The sequence below is a fragment of the Manis javanica genome, chromosome X (assembly GCF_040802235.1).
Source record: "Manis javanica isolate MJ-LG chromosome X, MJ_LKY, whole genome shotgun sequence".
Lineage (NCBI taxonomy): Eukaryota > Metazoa > Chordata > Mammalia > Pholidota > Manidae > Manis > Manis javanica.
Window position 1 is genome coordinate 11,722,258 of NC_133174.1, and position 14,052 is coordinate 11,736,309.

Below are 14,052 nucleotides of genomic sequence, written 5' to 3' on the forward strand. Positions count from 1 at the left end.
CATAGAACTAAAAACATGCAGTGTAGAATTAAAATTAGAAAGCGACTTTTTTTTTTTAACCTTGTCCAAGAAACACAGAAGCTTAGCAGTGCATTCATCAGAACACCACTTGTGCCATCTGGTGGCCAGGACCAACGCGGACCTATCACACAATGGTCTTACTCAGCAAATGCCGCAGTGAGCTTGCCTGCAGATTCTGTTTGGACAGCTGCACTACGCTGGCTTCCGGCAGGAGGGAGTGGATAATGACGAACGGAGGAGGGAGGCTGTGGTGGCTGCAGCACTCTGCTCCTCCTGGAGATGAGGCTACATGGAGGGAGCTGGCGGGCTGAGATAAGAAGCTAGAAAAATCTGCTCCATAGTAGGCCCTTCAATAAGTCTGTTGAGGGCCAGGCATTGCAATAAATCTGGGATTCAGAGAGCAATAAATAATCCCTGCCCACAAGGAATCCCTGGTCTAGTGAGGCAGATGGACAAATAACCAGATCAGTCGTTTCAACACAAGTGATGTGGCGGCTCAGAGCAAAGGCACTAATTATACCATGGAGCTTCAGGGAAGGCTCCCCAGAGGAATTAGCACCCTAATGGATTTCAAATTATTCAGAATCTGATTCCTCCTTTTTTCCCTTTTTTTCTTAGCAATTTATGCTCAAAGCCAACAATGGCTTTAAGTGATGGCATCATTTAGGTTTGTAAAACAGGGAGAGGGAAATTACTGACTATAAAGAAATATTTATATTTTATATTTCATATGTCCTGTCCTTTCAAGTTTCAGGGCTGGGGTCTGAGTTCCACTGGTCTAAGGCAGTAAGAGTTGAGTGCAGTTTCAGGTTTTCATAGATGAATGTTCTCTGCTTCCCACCACCAGAAAAAAGCACTATTAGGGACTCATTAATGTAGCCTGCATACTCCTGGCCTGGGGCAAATGAAAGCAATATATTTAAGAAAGTGTAGGAGACAGCAATTGAGCGGGAAATTGGGTTGATGTCTCCCTCCAAATTCCTCCCTTCCTTCCACCTTTTCCTAACCAGTGACACCTGTATTCTACTCTTCGTTATGAATTTAAGAATGTAAAAGCTTTTCCTTGCGCTGCTCATTTACAAAAGCCCGTTGTCTGCTTGCAGAGAAAAGAAGAGTGGCACCAGAGGTAGGCACTTTAACATGGATGACATTTACCCCAAAAAGTCTTTCTGATGAACACTGGCTGTGGAGGCAGTTTAGCAAAGACTACCTACATGGTGATGAGGACGCTTCTCTGGTTGTGAATGGGAGTCAACATCTGTCTAAAGAATTCCAGGCAAAGGAAGATGAGGAATACTGCTACCTTTTGCTGACGCAGACAAAGTCGGACAGGCAGGCCAGTCAGACATGGAGAGAAATCAGAAAGCTCGAGAATGCTCGGGTCCCAGTATAGAGTGCAGCACACTGAATGCCACTCAAAGGAAAGGGGCCAGCGCAGGCCAGGACAACAGGAGGAGCAACAGGACCTAGACAAGGGGTCTGAAGTGTGCTCCGATGTTAAGGACTAGACTTTAACGAAAGCTCACCTCATTTTGCTTTCAGTCACTCAACAAACGTTTAATGAGAACCCACTATGTCACAGGCGCAGAAGAGTGCTGGGATCAAAAGCTGAATGAGAGTCTCTGTCCTCCAGGGGCCAATTCTAGTGAAAGAAGCAGACATATAGAGAGATCCTGATTTTTATCAATTAAGTGATAGAGATGAAATGGGCCCTGGGCTCTAAGGGGCCTTTGGAGAAAGGGCAAATGACATCACCTGAGTCAGTGTAGTTAGTTCTATTTCCTAATGGGGGTAAAAAAGTAAGTAGTGTCTCATGAACTGCCAAATATTCTATGTGCTCTATTATCAATGTTCAAAGAATTAGAATGTGAGAAAATGCAATTATAATCAAATACTATCAAACCCAAGCAGTCTTGCTCTGATGAGTGAGAATGAGTGTTGGGACCTTGCAGAGCCTATAGGTCAAGCAGCGGTCAAGAGTGGGAGCCAAGTGTGTACCACCAATAGCTCAGCAGTGACTTAGCCTCCCTGAGCCCGTTCACACTCTGCAAAAGAGGGATGGTATCAGTGTCTACTTTGTGCAGTTCTCAAGACAATGCATGTAAGTTTTTGCAAGGCATCTTTGGCACATGGCAGCTAATAATTATTGGGCATCACAGTTACTGTAGATGGGCTGAGTAATGGTGATTTGAGATAACAGGAGGGCAGATTAAGGAACCTGCACAAATTTGTACATTGACTATGTGAGGGGGCTCACAAGATTTCAGGCCTGATCCTGAGTGTGGGCTGGATTTTGGCAGTCAGGGTGTCCTCTGCTGTGGCCACTAGCTTGAGCTGGGTGGGCCTGGGGGCTCACTGAGACACTCAGAAAGCTAAAGTGTGCTCCTGGTGTCTCAGTGAGCCTTGTTATGAACACAGGAGCACTTTATCACACACAAGGAAGTTTCTTGACTTTTCCCAGAAGTAGCTTTTATCCTAAATCAGACAGCTGTTGTCATTGGGATTCCTTTACTTTCTCTAGGAGCCCAGGATTTTAAAGTCCTCTGAATGGTGGTGACAGGGCTTAGATGTCTGTAATGGAGTGCTGGTCACAGGCTCAGTAAAAACAATGTGATAAAATAAATAAAACCCCTGATGTGTGACCCTCACCAGTTTCTGTGGCCTATTCCCACCATGGCCGATTCCAGGCTACCAAGAATTTAAAGACTGGCTCGCCAAATCCCTGAACACATAGCCCTCAGCGCCCCTGAGCCCATGTGAGCTGGCTCCGCCGCCCACTGGCTGGCTGTGAGCACTTGTCCCTAGCACTCCCCGGGAGGCTCAGGCATGTCTGCCTGCTGTCCACTCCAGCACCAAAGTCAGAAATCTTCCACCACTGTTCCATAGATTTTTGGGGTTTTTTTTCCTGAAATGAGGCACATTGAGAAATACACTGCTGTTTCCAAACTCAGAGTGAGCCATCTTGTGCAAAGATTATGAAATGGACCCACTGAAATGCAGGTGTTACCTGGTTCATATAAATATGAAGTGAAAGTTTAGTTCAGAACTATCTGATATCTTCTTTGGGATACAAATGAGCTAGATTAGCAAAAACTCACTTTTTCCCAGCCTTTTGCTCATCCTCCCGAGGGGAGAAGAGAAATTGAAAATGCCAAGTGTATGTCTGTATAATTGTTTTTCTGCCCCCAGAACACCGGAGCCGGAGCGACCGCCGGGAGCAGAGAGCTGCTGTCGCCCTTTCCACAGTGGCCCCTCCACTGCCAGCCTACCCACCAGCTCACAGCCAGAGGAGGCGTGAAGTTAAGGACCACCATTTTTTAACGGTGAGCTTGGTGGCCAGCCAGTGTCCCGTCGTTGCTCACTGGAAGCAGGAGTGGCTCTTGGTTTCCCTCCTCCTAGTGAAGGAGGTCGGGCCGCCTGAGAGAGCAGATCACGGGCATTTGAAAACAGCTGAGTTTGTCCCCTTTCACTCCTTTCAGTAACATCTCTCTTTTGGAAGAGAGTAGGGGTCCATGTGTATCTTTTTTTGTTGACTGGTTGCATAGAGCAGTAAGGCAATAACAGTCAAGGACTCTAAAATCAGGGGGAGACTTGCTTCTGGTCCTAGTACTTCTGCATACAAGCTGAGAGTGCTCCGGCAGCCTACTTACTTTCTTTGCCCTTGGTTTTCTCATCTGTAATATGGGGGTATGGACAGTACCTAGCTTAGAGGGTTAAATGAAACAAGGCATGCAAAGAACTTAGCACAGTGCCTGGCATAGATAAGACCTCAATAAAGGTTACCTGCTACACCTATTTTTACGAGTCAGGTGATAGCATGGCTGACCTGCCGGGGTGGGGGGGAGCTGAGAAAGAACTTAAATGATGTAAAAAGTTACCATTCAAAGATCAGTCATCTCATCACTTCATGCTTCCCCCTTCTGTGAAGGAGGCTAGTTCTCCACGGTAACCCATTACCAGAGTGATGTCATCACGGCTGGTGGTTTCAGCCTTGCCCAGGTGGGCGTGACTATAACTCTAGCCCAAGCTCCCAAGTCAGGACTGCAGACAACAAAACTGAGCCCAGCTCAGAACACCTGCAAACACCATCACTTCCAGGGTGCCTTCCGAGCCTCAGCAGGGAGGGGTGAGCACTTTGTGTCTCTGAGGAGGGCATCATTGAAGTGAAGGGCTGTGTTTTCTGTGACCACATCAGCCCACCCAACCTGCCCGAACTGCAGGACCCCTGCTCCCTTGTCATGCTGGTTCAAGGCTCAAAGTCTAAGGAAGTTACAGCAGTGTGGCTACAAGTTGAGGTTTCCATTTGAAATTAAGTTTGTATTTATAAACCCTGTACCCCCATGGCTTTTAAAGTATGCAAAGTAGATGCAAAATATTGGGCCAATGATGCCAAACATCCGGCTAAGAACAGACTTCATCTAAGTGAATCTGCATGATAAAACATCCAGATAAAGCAGTGAGTGATGCTGAGCTACACATAGACTTTTTTCCTCCCATGGCAGGACAGTAGGCTTCGTGTTCTCCAGGCCATCGAGTGTCTACTAAGTGCCATTTCACACTCACTCCCTTGCTGCAGTACAGCCCAGGGACAAGAAAGGAAGGTAGGAGCCTCTTAGGGCTTTCTAGGGCTTTCTATAGAACAGTTACACATGCTAGTGATTTGTCATAAAAGCCCCTGCTCGACAAAAGTTCTTATTAAGCTCAAATCTGCTTGCTGAAGCATTTGCTTTTAATGAGGCACTTTCTGTATAAAAATGCTAAAAATATTTTTGCCATTCATTATAACATGTTTTGTGGCTCATTAAGTTGGTTTTTGGGGGGGTAGTTGTGAGAGAGAAGAATGTTGTGCATTTGCAGAAATGACATAAAAATATTACCCTTTGTCATAATCAGCATAATTGTTAATAATGTCTAAATACCCAAGTAAAGTATAGGAAAAGGCTTAAAATAATGAATAGCAATAAGGGTGCTTCATTTACCCAACAAACATCAATAAGAAAGGAGTCTAGATCATACTTACATAAACCAGAAAATATACATATCTCAAACAATAATACTTAGTATTTCTGAGTAATCTGGAGAAACTCTGTTTCAGTTGTCCAGTTGAGTTTGGGTCACCATGTTCATTGGAAGGCTTTCCATTCAAGTTCTATCCCTCAGAGCTGGAGCTGACTAAGAGTAGAACAGAGTTCAATGCCTTAAGCTTACACGGGCTGTATACAACTGCAAGAGAAAAGGCCACAGGAATTTTGCAGCCAAATGATCGGATGAACATTTTCTTAGACAGTAACTCCCCTTTCATTCATGAGACTTTTTAGTTAAGCCAGTTTTTTCTTCCTGTGAAAAAGCATTCATAATGATATTCCCATAAACAATCTTCCGCAAAGAAATCCTACAGACTGTTGTGCTGTGGTCTGGTCATTAATGGCATGGACTGTGAAGCCAAACGGCCTGGATTTGGATACCAGTCCTTTCATTTACTAGCTGTGTGACCCTGGACAGTGTCTCATTTCAGTGTCTCAGGGATAATAGTAGACAATACTTCATTAGTTTGAAACAAGGATTGAATGTGTTAACACACGTGAACAGTACCTGAGACATAATAGGCAGTGAGTATGTATTAGATATCATCATCATCATTATTACTAGTCCATCAAGGCCCTGAGATATCAGTGATATAGTGATAACATCATGGGTCCAACTAGGTTTAAAATCCCGGCTCTACAACTTTTTGGTTGTATGATTTAGAAAACGTTATCTTTCTGAGTCCCAGTTTCTTTATCTGTGAAATGGGGATAATAACTTCGATTTTACAAGGTTGTCAAGAAGACTTAATATGATGTTATATAAATGTGATTAATTTGTGTATGTGTGTATGCAAAAGTACCCAGCATAGGTGTCTAAAATACATGAATAACATCTATATTCATAATTACTTCCAATAAAACTCTTAAACCATCAAATGAAAAGCCTGAAGATGTACTCATATATAAGACTGGAGGAAGTGAAAGTTGTTACACCCTTCCTAGAGGACAATTTGCCAATATTTATCAAAACTGTAAGCTATTCATACCCTTTGATCCAGCAATTCTATGCCTAGGGATTTCTTCCAAGGCAATAAGGAAAGTCTATGCAAAGATTTATTTACTAGGATGTTCATCAAAGCACTGTTTACAATAGGAAAAATAATTCCAAATTCCCAAATGTCTAGCAATACAGTCTTAGTTTAATGTATTCTAATATATTCATAGGATAGAATACAATATTAAAATAATGTTATAGAAGAATATTTAGTGAATGGAAAATGTATATGTTTTCTCATCAGGAATTTGTAAACAGTGTGTAAAATTGAGTATCGTAGGGTCTCAAAAAATATCTATGAGGATATATGAGAGTATATATAACACATATGCACAGGAAAAAAGGCTGAAAGGCTGCATACCTTCCTAAACTGTGTGATGAGGTACCCCAGGGCACCGTAGTGAAATCCTAAGGGTGCATTGGGATATCTTAAATTTTCAAGGAACACAGTGTCGTCTGTCTGGTGATGCCTGGTGATGGCTCCAAAGCAGCCTTGTAGCTCCTACAAGTGGGTAGAAGGGATGCTTGGTTTCTTGACATTTGACTTATATCAAAAGTTCTCCAAGGGGAACTCACAGGACACTGACCAGCCAATTTAGCTTAAAACCCTGCCAGCTGAACATTTAAGGGGTGTCTCCTAATTAAAGCCCATCTGGGAGTTCTCCCTCATCAAGGGTGGCCAAGGAGATTTTAGGGCCAGATACTTCCCCACAGGAATTCTACTAAACCTTCGAAGTCCAGATAATCCTAGTTCTCTATAAAATTGTTTCAGAGTGTTGAAAATAAAGCAGAACTCCCCCATTTCTTTTATGAACCTTATATGAAGGTTTGATCCCTAAGCCTGATAAAGACAGGAAGGAATGAAGGGAGGGAGGAATTACAGACCAGTATCACTCATGACTATTGATGCAAAAATACTAAATTAAATATTAGAAAACAGAATATAATACCACATTAAGAAATTAATATACCATGACTAAATGGGATTTATTCCAGTTATGGAAAGTTGGTTTAATATTAGGAAATCTATTAGTATCATATACCATATTAATAGACCTAAGGGAGAAAAAAACCCATATTATCTCCATAGATGCTAGAAAGCCCTTAAGGAAAACTCAATACCTTTTCTTTATAAAAACACTTGAGAAAATAAAACTGAGTGGCATTTCATTAGCATGATAAAATATATGTACCTTGGTCCTAAAGTCAGTATCTTAATAGGAAAACACTAGAGGCATTTCTACTAAAATCAAGAACAAGGCAAGATTGCTCACTCTCTCTCCTACTAATTTAGCATTATACTAGAGGGAATAATTAGTACAATTTGACAAAATAATTCAATTACAGACATAAGAATTGGTAGAGAAGAAGTAAACCTTTATCTAGTTGCAGATGAGAGGATACTATACCAGCAAGATCCTATGGACTCAGTGATAAAACTCACTCAAACAATAAAAGAATTCAGTAAGGTAGCAAGATATAAACACAAAAATCAATGTCCTTCATTTACATGAATGATAACCAAGTAGAAGACCTAGTGGTAGAGAAAACATTTACAGCGGAAACAAAGAAGGTTAGATACTAAGGAATTAATTTTTCAGAAATGTGTAAAACCTACATGAGAAAAACTTGAAAGCATTCCTAAAAGATATAAAATTAGACTCTCAAATGGAAGGATATCTCTTCTTGGATAGAATGATTCAGCATTATAAACAAGACAGTTCTCTCTCAGTTAATTTATAAGTTTAACACAATCCCAATAAAAGTACCAGTAAGCTTTTTAAAAATGGAGTTAGATCCATAAAGTTCTTATGGAGAAACAAACACAAGAATAGCCAGGAAACTGATGGTCAGTGACTTCAGTGGGGCATGGGGGAGGGGGATCTTGATAATATGGGTGAATGTAGTAACCACAATGTTTTTCATGTAAAACCTTAATACAAATAAATAGATGATAGATAGATAGATAGATAGATAGATAGATAGATAGATAGATAGATAGATAAAAGAATAGCCAGGAAAACACTGATAAAGGAAACCTGATAGTCAGTGACTTCAATGGGGCATGGGGGGTGGGATCTTGATAATATGGGTGAATGTAGTAACCACAATGTTTTTCATGTGAAACCTTAATATAAATAAATAAATAGATAGATAGATAGATAGAGAAATAAATAAATAAATAAATAAAAGAATAGCCAGGAAAACACTGATAAAGGAAACCTATAAGGGGTGACTAGTCCTACCAGACATTAAAATATCTTAACGCCTTTATAATTACAACAGTATGGTACTGGAACATGAATAGACATATACACCTGTAGACTAGAATACAGAGTCCAGATATCAAACCAAGTATGTATAAAAACATAATATATGATAAAGGTGGTATCTCAAAACACTGAGGCAGTTTTAATGGAGTTTTAATGATGATAGAACAACTAGGTAGCTACTTGGTAAAAGAAAAAATGTCACCAGAGTTTCTCAACGTCAGCACTACTGATGTGTGAGTCAGATAACTGTTGGCTGTGGGGGCTGTCCTGCACACTGTGTGATGTTTACAGCATCCTTGGCTTCTACCCAAGAGATGCTAGAAGCACTTCTCTCACTAATTTTGACAACTCTACATGTCTCCAGACACTACCAAATGTCCTTGAGGGGACAGAATCGCCCCTGGTTGAGAACTATTTAATTAGATCCATACCTCATGCCATACACAAGATAAAACTCCAAATGGATCAGGGACCTAAACATAAAAAAAAAAATGAAACCATGCAAGTACCAGAAGAAAATCGGGGTGAATTATTCTTTCACCTCAATCTAAGAAAAGGCTTTCTAACTCCAACTCAAAATACATAGGCAATAAAAGAAAAGATTGATATATCTGAGCAGTAAATAATTTTTGCATGCTCAAACACTATAAACAGAGTCAAAAGACAGCCATAAACTGGGAGAAAATATGTACAACATATACCACAGAAAAAGGACGTAATATCACTAATAGATAAATACCTCTTAAAAACTGAGGGAGAAAGAAAAGAGTAAAAACCTGGTAGAAAAATGAATGGGAAAAGCCTTGAATAAACAATCCAAAAAAAACCAAAACATGAAAATGTTTCTTAAACTTAAGAAAACTTATTCAAACTCACTTATAATTAGAAAAATGCCAGGAGTACTGAGATGCCATTTATTCCCTTAATTAGATGGGCAAAAGGTCCACGTGCACTTGCTGTCTGCCCTACCAATCTCACTGAACATGTACTGCCAATAATACCAAAAGAGTGTTTGCTGCAGTATTGTTTACAATGAGAAGATATTAGAAACAATGAAGGTGCCTGTATCTCAGAGGGGTTTATCCACTAGTAATATTAGCCCCTTTTCTGTGATGTATGTACATGTAGCGACAGACTAAACTATAGGACATCCATGCAATGGAGTGTAAATTGTGTAATTTACAGCTACAATGCAGCTTTAAAAAAAAATGAGGAAGATCTTGATGAGCTAATAAGGAGTGATATCCAGGACATACTCGTCAATGAGAAAGACAGACCCCAAATACGTGTCTGTGGTGCTACCACAGAAAGAAAGCTGTGGAAGAAAATACACAGATATCCACTTATTTGTGTAAAAGAAATGGTCACTTCTGCTATAACACAACATAGGCATCCCTAAAAATCCCCACACTATGCAAAACTGCACAGTGAAAAGCCAAAGGGTTTATGGGAAAACAGGGCACAACATTCCATAAACTTCCATGATACACACACACACACACACACACACACACACACACACAAAGATAGGAACCTGATTTTTTAAAAAAGCAGTAGCAGTTTTACACATGTTAAATGGCTAAGAAAGGCATAATACGGTAAATGTCATGTTGCCTAGCCCAAACCCTGAAGTTTGCTTGTGGACTGGGCATCTGAAGGGCTGCTGCTTGTAAGTTGCAGCTGGTGGTAACCCCAGGGGTGGATGGATGTGGCTGCTCACACATGGGGTGACCGAGGGAGCTCGGAGATGTTGGGGTGTGTGTGCATTTTATGTATGTGTACGCAGCTGGGTCACCCGGGTGCACTTTCTGTGCTCACCTAGAGTTTCTTGTGTGTGAAATCATGCATAAGCAAACGTGAAACTCCTTTTAAGCTCAAATTGTTCTCTAAGATATCAATCACATTTGAACAAGTTCAAAACAGTGCATTTTTCAAAACAAGCATTACAGCAAAACTGACTGTACCGAAAGGATAAACCAGAAACTAATGAGATTGGTTTACCAGTGGGGTGGGTGGGAATGGGGTAGAAAGAATGGGGAATAGGAAGGAGGTAGTGGGTGGAGGCAGAGAGACACTTCTCTGGGTATTTTTTTGGGTGGCTCTAACTCTTAGAACCCAGGTAATGTTTCACACTTCCGCCAATAAATAAATAATTAAGATCAACCAGAAGATGAGAAGAACACAAAATGGAAAACAAACAGTTAACAAAGAAACCTACTGATATTACAAATGAGTATCATAACCACACTGAAGGAGGCGAGGAGAGTGCTAACCTTTTCTTTTTTCCTCTTTAGAGGAAAGAAATATTTTTGTTTTGTTTTGATCACAAATATTTATTGATGGACTGATAAATACAATTTAAAATAGAACAATAAGGCATAACTGGGGGTTATAGCAGTTTGCTATGCTGCCAAAAGAGGGATGAGCCATAAACTTAGGAATTTTAAATATCCAAGTCAAAGAGTCTCTGACGTACCAAATAAGTATCTGACAATCCTTCCCTTTTATCCAATTCACAAAGCCAGAACGATATGTCATACAGAATTCTCCTGCATTTAGGCCTGGCCACCCCTCTGTTCCCCACTCTTTTCCCTTCCCTTTGTAGTGGTATCTTTAGCCATCCCCTTCCTACAGAATTGTGTGCACATCTGCTTCCCTAAGCAAGGAAATAAGCAAGCAAGTGGTGAATCAGAGAAAGTTAGCCACGGGCAAGTATATGAGTGAAGAGAATATATTTAGACAGACCTTCCCTTGGCAACAGCCTGATTCAATGAGGTCTAAAGTAGGCTGACTTTGGCGGAGAAGCTGCCATGGCTCTTTGAAAGGTCTATAATGCCACCTTAGGTTGTGCTGCCATGACCAGATACTGGGTTCCTAAGAGATTAACAGTGGTCTACACAAAGAGGTAGAAAACCAGTGTAACCAGGCAGCTAAGTGTGGAATACAGACAATACGTTGGACCTCTATTGGAAGCTGACTATGGCTTCCAGCAGCAGCATCTGCCAAGTGCAGGTAGTGTCAGGATGCTAAGAACGATCTTTAAATCTCTCAGACAGGATAAACTAGGTACTCCACAACTCTAACCTTTCTACTTGGAAAAGTAAAGGGGAAAACATCCTATGGCACCTAACACTGAGGCATAAACCATGCTGCAGAGGTGGGGATACAGGAGGCTTTTAGGGTGCCTGGCCTCCTTACTCAAAATGTTACAACAAAGTCCCCAAGTATATTGTCAGTATTCTGACATTCTGGTGGTGACAGTGCCCCAAAGCTGAGCAAATCTGCAGGCAGATGGCTATTTTCTGAAGAACCAACACTGTGCTAACAAGAGTAACCATATAGGTGCTCTACATGCAGACCATCAGAGGCCAGAGGTCACGCTACCCAGGCAAGCCACCTAGAAGACCTGGCTTGACACCTTTCACCTTTCAAGAGCATCTCCATCCAGCAGCCCTTTGATGACAGGGCAGAGTGCAGGGGGCATCAGGAGATGGCCATATTCTTCTGAGAGAAGTGCTGGCTCTTAAAAGCTCCTAGGGAGACAACATCCCAGTGGCTCATTTATGAGCAAAGGCAAATAAAACCGGCCAGACCACAGGACCATCTTGTCAAGTTAGACATATATAGAACAGGCATAGCTTGGGGTGCCAGGGAGAACAGAGGGGACTCTGAAGTGTAATAAAAAGTGGGCTGACTGAAAGACCAAGTGGATGGTAAGTTGGGTGACAGAGAAACAGGAAGCAAAGGACAGATGGCCAAGGTTGAGGTGCATGCTGAAGCCCAGCTGGGGGGAAGGCCTCACAGATATGGTCTGCCCCCAGTGAAGGAGCTGGCCTGGCTGGTCCTTGGCATGAGTCCCTCTCTCCCTCTCGCAGACTGAATGGATGTGTGGCATTCAGCAGCATAACTGGGGGAGATATTTACAAAGAGGGAACTGATGAATGGATACTGAAGAGGAGTAGACTGGGTGTGCCATTCTGTGATGCCCCGTTACACCCAAGGCAGGTCTGTGCTGACAGCACACGAGGGGTTGTCATGGAATGGTGGCCCTATGCTGGAGAAAGGGCCATGGGGCAGGGGTGGGGCTGGGAGATAGGAGGCTCTCAGGTTCCCGTTGTTAAATACTAGAAAGCAAGGAACAGTTTAGTCTCAGCCTTTTAGTCAAGAAATCGGATGCTCATTTTCTGTTCTGCGTCCACCTTCTCCAAAACTTAAACAAATTCTGGGAAAGGTATGGTGTCATTCCCATCCTGATCAGCCTCCTGCGTGATCCTGTCTGTAATGCTATTCAGTTGCTCATCTGAGATATTCATTGCAACCCTCATGCACAGCACCTAGAACAGCTCACCACAAGAGATCTTGCCATCTTTATCCGAATCATATAATCAAAAAGCAAAGTACAATTTGTTGCTTTGGCTGTCGAGTGGTTATGGTCCATTCTTATTTTTGCTTTTTGCACTACCTTCAATGGGTCAGAAATTAGCCAAAGTTTTTATGTGTCTGCAAAAGTATACCTGGTCTTCTCCCTCTGGAAAGAAGACACTGATGAGCCAGTGCCCCAGCGGGTTGGTGACAAGTTCTAGAATCCACTGGAAATCTTCCCAGCTGAGGACCCTGTTCTCACTTTCGTCCAGCCTGGTGAACCGGCTGTGGAGAAGGGTAATCTGACTGTGGGAAAAGCCAGCCTCCTTGCTCTCCTACAGTTCTTCCATCCTCAGTAACATGGACGCCTGAGGCTCCATCCCCAAGCAGGAGTTTCTCCAGGAGCAGCTGTGCCTGAAGCAGCAGCATAAAGCTAAAGACAAAAGGACTCATACACAGACACTGTACTCGAGTTGATAAATTTGTCCTTCACAAGAGAATGAGTACAAATTCCGAAACTACTTCATGTGTATAGTAGAATTGAGCAAATAAATATGTTGTGTATAGTAACAGTTTGTCACTGTTAGAGAAAGGAAAGGGGGAACTCTAGAATGAATCCTGTGGTATCAGATTAGAATCTCAAGTATCAGTATGAATTCATACATATTTTCTCATACACACATATACATATATACATGTATATGCAGATGGATAGGTATATAATAAATACATGTCTATGTGTAGGTATGAGTATACAAACATATTCCCTAGCTCTGTCATCTGAGAGGGCCTGAAGCAATGGCACCCTGGTAACACTGAGCACATCTAGCGTCCAGACCTTCATAAGTACCATTCACTAATAGAAGAAACCAGGACTCCATGGAGAATGTATGTATTCCAGGGCTGGGCCAGGGAAAATATAAGATAAGCCTAGAAGTGCTCGAGATGCCAGAAAGCAAGAAAGTGCTCAAAAAATAATAGGAAGCATGTCAAAGTGGCACAGGAGCCAACCTGAGAAAGCTCCCAGTGGCCAAATCCGGGACACTTTGAGCAATAAAATAAATATTGATGTAATGGATTATAAGACACAGAATATTATAAATATCCATGAGTCTACACTGATATAAGTAAATTGGGATGAGTAGAGAAATACATGGGGGTGTGGTAGGTCTTCCTCACAGAATTCTAATTAATAAATGTAAAAGTACTGATGGAAATTTAAGAAAATAACCATTAACCAAATATGACAGTAGCAATTTTTTCAGGCAATAGTCATCGATAAATGCTGAAATGAGTTGGGTGAAATTATGTTGAG

General features: G+C 41.7%; 1 protein-coding gene and 1 pseudogene across 2 annotated transcripts in view; one reads left to right on the top strand and one right to left on the bottom strand.

Annotated features, from left to right (window-relative positions):
* NHS (NHS actin remodeling regulator) overlaps positions 1–14,052 on the top strand; it is a 327,408-nt gene that overhangs the window by 282,435 nt on the left and 30,921 nt on the right. For both annotated transcript variants that reach the window (XM_073227362.1, XM_037020552.2), the window contains one exon: positions 3,211–3,344. In XM_073227362.1, coding sequence (XP_073083463.1) covers positions 3,211–3,344 — 134 coding nt within the window. The remainder of the gene's footprint in view (positions 1–3,210; positions 3,345–14,052) is intronic.
* Positions 10,442–13,414, bottom strand: LOC140847313 (calcineurin B homologous protein 1 pseudogene; annotated as a pseudogene).